Source organism: Pteropus alecto, unplaced genomic scaffold (genome assembly GCF_000325575.1).
Source record: "Pteropus alecto unplaced genomic scaffold, ASM32557v1 scaffold60, whole genome shotgun sequence".
Classification (NCBI taxonomy): Eukaryota; Metazoa; Chordata; class Mammalia; order Chiroptera; family Pteropodidae; genus Pteropus; species Pteropus alecto.
The window spans coordinates 854,205-861,348 of NW_006430726.1; the positions used below are offsets into that span (position 1 = coordinate 854,205).

The 7,144-nt window shown below is 61.4% G+C and overlaps 1 protein-coding gene across 1 annotated transcript in view; it reads right to left on the bottom strand.

Annotated features, from left to right (window-relative positions):
• Window positions 1–2,400: 2,400 nt before the first annotated feature.
• KLHL25 (kelch like family member 25) overlaps window positions 2,401–7,144 on the bottom strand; it is a 15,446-nt gene continuing 10,702 nt past the window's right edge. Inside the window, exons 2-3 of the mRNA XM_025049708.1 lie at window positions 5,439–7,144; window positions 2,401–4,211 (exon numbers count right to left, since the gene is read on the bottom strand). The exon at window positions 5,439–7,144 is cut by the window's right edge and continues 6 nt beyond it. Coding sequence (XP_024905476.1) covers window positions 5,458–7,144 — 1,687 coding nt within the window. The 3' untranslated portion in view covers window positions 2,401–4,211; window positions 5,439–5,457. The remainder of the gene's footprint in view (window positions 4,212–5,438) is intronic.

Genomic DNA, 7,144 nt, shown 5'->3' on the forward strand with positions numbered 1-7,144 from the left:
ACTGACAGCTGTGTGCGCCCCAGGGGGCTTGGCGTACCCCTGCTCCTGAGGGGTCTGGGTGCAGAGCTCTGCCTCAGTGCAGACTTGGCCGCCGAGAGGCGTCAGTAAAAGGGGTCTTTTCTGTTTGCGGATCCCACACCAGAGCATGTGGGAGGCCAGCCACCTACACACTGCTTTAGGACGGGGTTCTAAGCAGAAGTGTGGTAACTCGTGCCACAGGACAGAAAGCGGAGTCCGAAGTACAAGCGCATCGGGACACCAGAAAGTCCAAGCAAAGACTCGCCGTGGAGGGGAATGCGCAGTGTGCAGGTTGCGCTTCTCCCTTGGAAGCACTTAACAAGCAGCATCAGGAATGGAATCGGTAGCTCCTGGCACAAGGGGACAGGTCACCTCATCCCCCAAGCGGCCTTGGGTCTTGGATGCCACCTTCGTAGGGAGAAGCACCTCGTAGGGAGAGGCCTCCCCCACCGCACTTCCTGTTCTTGGATTCTTAAGTGATTCCAGTTTTCTTTAAAATTGCCCCCACTTGTTTAGGGAGCCGACAGTCACGCAGAGGATGGTGAGGCAATCCAGTGGGCACTGCCCCGCCACCCCGTGCAGTGGAAGAGGGGCCTGGCGGAGTGGGCCCCAGATTCTGGGGCTCGCTGAGCCCCACCACCCTCCCTGCCCCCACCACATCCCAAATCTCCAGCCTCTGCTGGCATCCCAGTCGGTATCCAAGTTACTGCCTGGCACGTCCCCGGCCTCTCCAGCCTCCTTTCGTATGCTAATTGCTGCTCTGCACAGCTAGAAATAGTCCCTGCTGAAGTCTGGGCTGCTCTTCCCTTCAGGCGCCTTTGTGGAACTTCTCTCCGGGGTTGGGGGCTGGGACAGGAGAGGGACCCAGGACGGCCTCCTTGGGAGAGCTGAGTGGCGGCAGGGGAGTGACAGACCTAGGAACCGGCCAGCTGAGAGCCAGGCCTCCTTGGCCCGTTGCCTTTTTCCTTTGAGGGTCTCTGTGAACTTCCCACCCCGCCCCCAGCTTCGGAGTTGGAGCTAGGCGGTTGCCAAGACAACCTCATTCTTCCCATCCAAAGGCAGGGACACTGGCCACCTGAAACAGTGCTCCCCGCAGGACAGGGACCCAGCCAGTAGTGAGGAGCTGGGGAGCGGGCCAGGCCAGGGTCCCACTCTGAAGGGGACTGTGGACAAAGGTCGCGAGAGCACTGGACGCAGTCAGCCTCTCAAGAAAAGTTTCAAAATCAGGAAGCCAAAGCCAGTTTCTCAAGACTGTACTTTGCAAGCAGGAGGTGAGGTTCCGTGATTGCAGCAGACATGTCCATAGGTGGCTCATGACATGAAAAGCCTGGCGGGGGGAGGAGGCATTTGTGCCAAGAGGGACGAGCACAGCCTCTGTGCTGAAACTCGGTGCTGGCTCTGAGGTTCCTCGCAGCCAGGGCTAAAAGGGAAACGTCTTTCTAATGGGGTTTCCTTTGACTCCCAGAAAATCCGGAATGCGTTCTTTCTAGTTAACTTTGTAACGCATTTTTCATTTGGTTGGAAGTTTTTACGATGGGAAAAAGGAACTGGACATTGTTGAAAGAAGCCTAGTAACCTCTTTACATACCTGAGAAGTAAAAGAACCTTCCCAAGGGAAGTCACCCGTGGACAAGGAGAGCTGGATTCTGGCCCCCAGCTGGCCTGGCCCCTGGTGCGTCCCCACCACTCCGCACTGTGCACCTGAGCGCTCAGCTAGTGGGGACAAGCCCGTCCCCAGAGGCCTGACCTGGACCCCAGAGCACTGCTCAGACTCTTGGGAGGAGGACAGAGCCGGGCAGGGACAGGGCCAGCCTGCCTGGAGCACGCGAGAATTAGAACAGACAGCCACAGCGTGGGGGCTGCCGGCTCCCGCGCCAGGTCACAGACCGCCGACTGTGCCTCGCCTCTGTGCTCGTTCTCGAGTGTACAGTTCGCAGCAGCTGCAGACGCACATGGAGGGAGCAGGTGAACGAGGGCTCCCGGGGGCCGTGATGACCGATGCTACCTGCTGGAGGAACTACACCCGCCTTCGCACTCTGGTGTCATTTTCACACAAACGAGTGACAGCTGGGGGGCTCCCAGAGCAAGAACGGCACGTGACGTCGCATGGAACTACATCTGTAATCGAGCTCGGCACACGGGTCTTCCAGGAAAGAATGACTCAGGAGAAGAGGGAAGCCGGCGTCCGGATTCCACGGGAGAATCAATCAAAAGGCCGCCGCTGCTGCTGAAATGATCTGAAGGAAAAGGGCGCCTCTCATCTGGGTGTCTGCAAGGGTCCCCCCAACTCAGGAGCAGGCCCTAAGCCCTGACTGGCAGGGTAAAGACGGAAGTGGGTCCAGGACTAAGTCCCCCAAGACAGGTCCCAGTGCTCCAGGAAAATAGTGTCCCCAGTTCTTTTATTAAGTTAGAAACTGATCAAGGCAACACAGTCGGGAAAAGCACCACCAGGCCCTTTGTGCTGTGAAGAGTGCACTTGGCTCAGCCACTGGGCAGGGGCAGGTGAGCTGCTGCCTCGCTCAGGCCCCCCCACCCCAGCGGGGGCCTCCCCAGCTTCTCCAGCAGAGCCACCTCTCCTGGGACCAGAGCCCGGTGGCTGCAGGGGGGCTGAGCCTGAGCACCAGAAGGGAGGCAGCCTCTCACCTGGGAGAGTCTGAAGATGAGATGAGCCGCCTCCTGCTTTCAGAATGCAGTCAGCTGGCCGCCCTGGCCCACGGCTGGTGCTCATCAGGGGGTGGCCCCGGCCCGAAGGCCCGAGCCCTCAGAAGCCCCCAGGACCAGCAGCCACACGGCGGTCCTGAGGGGCAGGGCTGAACTGCGGAAAGCAGCTGGCTTGGAATGTGGCCTCAGCTCTGTGAACAGCGTAGCCCCCTCTGGAGCCTGATCCCAAACCAGCAGAGGGCAGGCGTTCTGGGAGCCACAGGTTTTGACCAAGGCACCAAGATACACCACCACCTCCTCCAGTGGTACAGCAGGGCGAGCAAGGGATGAGCTGGAAACTAACACAAGGGATGAGCTGGAAACTAACACTAGGTGTCAGGGTAGCTGCTGGCAAGAGCTGACCTCTGCGGAACCCCAGATGCTGGGGACATGCCAAGGAGGGACCCAGTGACTCGGGAGGTGAAAAATGAACAAGTATCTGGCCATTCTCTGGGACTCTGCAAGCTCGGGGCAACGGGCCAGATCCAGTTACCAGCTGGAAGGCCAAGATGCCAGGGGCCAGTGGATGCCAGGTGGATCCCGCTGCTGACGTCCCGCTGCTGACGTCCATTCTAAGACGCACCCAGCCCCACTGGGATCTGCAGTAGCACACTGGAGTCCCTCTGGGTCCCCGGCTCCTACCTGCCCTTTGTCTTGAAGGAGAGGGCCACATCTGAAGGCCAGTGTGGGCCCATCAGAGGGGGTTATGGCTGCCTCTTACGGAGGACTCTGAGGAGGGGAGGTGATAGGACAGCCTCCAAGGACATCCCCTCGTCTAGCAGCGTGTGTCACCTGGGTCCTGCTGTGTGACTCTGCACCTGGGCACAGCACCCTGGGCCATGGTAGGCCTGACCAGGAAGTGGCCGTCAGTGAGGGCAAGGCCCAGCTCCGGGGAAGGGCAGGGCGCAGGCTTCTTTAACCCCGGGCGTCTGGGTGCCACCGGCTAGTGAAGCCTCATGCACGTCTGAGATCACACCACAGGTTTCTGCCTCTGACAAAGTGTGTCCTCGGTTTTCTCCTTGGAAGCTTCTCTCTGTCCTGATGGGTCCTGTCTCCCCGAGGCCTGGGACATCCTCTGTGGGATGACATTACACTGCTGACAGGGAAGTCCTGAGGCAAAGGCTGTGTGCTGTTGCTGCCCACCCGCCCAGGGCTCTTAATCTGCCGGCCCCTCCGGTCCCACAGTTCAGGACTTGCTGAAACGAGTGACCTCAGCTCTGCAAATGTGTCGTCCTCCTCGATTCTGAGGGAGTCGTGCCATTCGAGGTCCTCTCCCTGCAAAACCACTGCAAAGTAGAAAAAGCTGCTGGCGGACACAGCACTTCTCTTGTCTAAAGCTCAGAACAGCCCCAAGGCCGCTGCTCCCAGAGCTGGTGGGTGGGCTCCTGCCACTCGGCCTGAGCCAGTTGAACTCCCCGCTGTGGTGGAGAGGGCCAGGGCCCCTCTCCGACAGTTAAGGCTGCAGCCGTGGGGTGGGGAGAAGCTTGCAGAGCCTGTGGAGGAACAGAGAGAGGGCGTGAGTCGTGCCCACCCCGACACAGCTGTCTCTCCTGTACGCGATGCCCGAGGAAGGTCTCATGGTGACTCTGAAAGGGAAGCGCGCCCTCCAGTAAACTGGCATCTCTATTCGTGCAGCAGGTGGAGTGGCGACACAGCCCGAGCTGCCCTGGCACCTGCCTCTGCGTCCAGTGGTGCCTGGCCCCAGAGCGCCAGCAGCTGCCCCCGGAGCACTGCGCCCATCCCCTGCTCGTTTCTCACAGGACCCCCAGGGCAGGGGTCTCGCCTGGGCCACACGGTGACTCACGCGGAGCTGCAGCAGCTGTGGAGGCCTGGGCTCGAGGCCCTGCCTCAGCTGGGCTCAGGGTGTGGCCTGGGCTTCAGCATTTGTGAGGTAAAGAACCTGGCCTTGTCCAGACCCGTCTGGCCTTTGTCCCTGGCTTCTGGGAGGTGATCTGTGTCACACCTGAGAGAAGTGTGTTTGCTTAGGGTGGGGGTGAGGACATCTATGTGACTTAGGCTTAGGGCTTTGGGTCAGGCTGTACCAGCTAACCTGACAACAGTAACCTCGTTGGCAACCAAGCAGTCACGCTCACGTGCAGGGGCCTCGACAGAAACTCTGGGCAGGAAGGCCTCAGAGAGCTTCTCTGGTTGGCAGTGTTCTTTCTGTGTGTCTCACTCACTGATGCTAGGAGAGCGAGCGTCCTGACTCCATGGGGAGAGGACACACATGCTCTGTGTTTGGACGCCCCCACCACGCGTCTCTGGCCATGACCGATTTTAATCTGTACCCTTTCCCTGGAATAAACTATAGCTGTGCGTATGACAGCCTCAGTGCGCCCTGGGAGGCCGTGCTGTGGTGCTTGCATCTGAGGGTGGTTCTGGGAGGTCCTCCACTGCAGCTGGCACAGGAGAGGACACCGTTGCATGCAGACTGAGCCCTCAGACTTCGCGGGCTGGCTTCAACTCCACGTAGACGCGTCGGCAGACCCCGCAGTGATTCTGACGTGCAGCCGTGTCTGGGATCCAGTGCGCCAGTCTAAGACTGCATGCCCTTTTAACAGAGGGCTTACCTGCTTTGCTCAAGGTCAACTGCAAGTGAGGGACAGAGCCAAGCTTTGGCTCCAGAGCCGAAAAGGGGTCCCAGAGTCCCCTAGTCATCTGCCACCCCTCACAGCCATCCCTGGAAGATCTTTACCCAGAGAGGGGTGCTGGGGCCTCACCTGGCTCCGCAGGTGCTCCTCACGCAGGCAGGTGCTTCCAGGTGCTGACGAAGGCCGTGGGGATGAGTGAGTAGGGCACGGTGGTGATGCAGCTCCACGTGTCCGCAGTGGGGTCGTAGCAGTCCAGGGTCTTACACCTCTGGGTCCCGAAGTAGCCCCCCACCACATAGAGCTTGTTGCCCGAGGCCAGGGCGTGGCAAGACATGCGCTTGGCGGTCATGTCCCCGATGCGCGTCCACTGGTTGGTCTCGCAGTCGAAGCGGTAGGCGGAGGCGGCTGTGAATTCCGTGTCGCCCCCCATGATGAAGATCTGGCTGCCCAGCACAGCAGCGGCTGTGTACCGCCATGGCTGGGGGCACTCGGCCTTGATCGTCCACCGGTTCTCCCCGGGGTCGTAGCACTGGACTTTGGACACCATGTCCCGGTGGATGCTGGTCCCTCCGAAGACGAAGAGCTTCAGCCTGGCGCTGACCACTGCGGCGTTGCTGACGCCGTCCCGCAGCGGGGCCACCATCGTCCACTTGTTGGCCCCGGGGTCGAACTTCTCCACCTGCTTCAGGGAGACAGACGGGGAGGCTGGGAAGACGCCCGCCAGGGACGTGTGCCCACCGACCACATAGAGGCAGTTCTCCAGCTCGGCCGAGCCGTGACCGAAGCGGGCGATCAGCATGGGCGCCGCCTTGGACCACTCCTCGTGGACGGTGTCGTACACCCACACGTCCTTGGACACCCCGTTCTCGGAGCCCCTGCCCCCCGTCACGTAGACCTTGCAGCCGATGGCCGAGGCGCTGAACTCCTTGCGGGGGCTGGGCAGGTCCGCCTTGGGGATGATCTCCTTGGCCTTGTGGTCCACCTGGTAGATCTTGTCGCACATGAAGGTCTGGCCCCCCAGGATGAGCAGCGTGTGGCCGGCCTTGCGCGGCCGGGCGCAGGGGCTGGTGACCACGCCGTCGTTCTGCAGGATCCTGGTCTTGCAGCGCAGCGCCTCGTCGACGATGAGCTTGGTGCGCTCATCCGCCATGAGCAGGGCCTCGCCGGACACGGCCTCCTTCAGGCAGTCTGTCGGCAGCAGGGCCAGCCGCACGCTGCGGAGCAGCTCGGGCAGGTGGGCCCTCCGCCCCTCGAGGTCATGCTTCACCCACTGGAGGATGGCCTCGAACACCACCCGCTCGTCCTCCGTCTCCAGCTCGTCGCTGGAGATGAGGTCCAGCAGCGTGTCCTTGGACAGGCTGTTGAAGTCCTCGCTCTGCCGCACCGTCTCGAAGTGCACGAGGCACATGCGCCAGGAGAAGTCGTACAGCCGGCGGCACTGGTGCGCGTCCGACAGCAGCATCATGCCCAGGCAGTTGGAGGGGAAGAGGTTCTTCTCCAGGAACTCGGCGGCCGCGTCCCGCACGTCATGGAACTGCAGCATGTCGCCCGCCTCCAGCAGCGACTCCGCGTTCTCCTCGTTGATGGCGATGCGGGACGAGTAGGCGAAGTCCAGCAGCAGCTCCAGCACCTCGGGGTGCAGGTTGTCCTGGAAGTTGACCGTGTCGTCCCGGCTCTCCCGCAGGCCGTGGCTGAACATGGCCTCGAAGTAGCGGCTGGAGGCGGCCAGCACTGCGCGGTGGCAGGGGAAGGCGCGGTCGCCGGCCCAGAGCGTGACGTCCGTGAACATGCGGTGCTTGCGCAGAGTGTTGAGGTGCGCCAGGACGCAGTCGGGG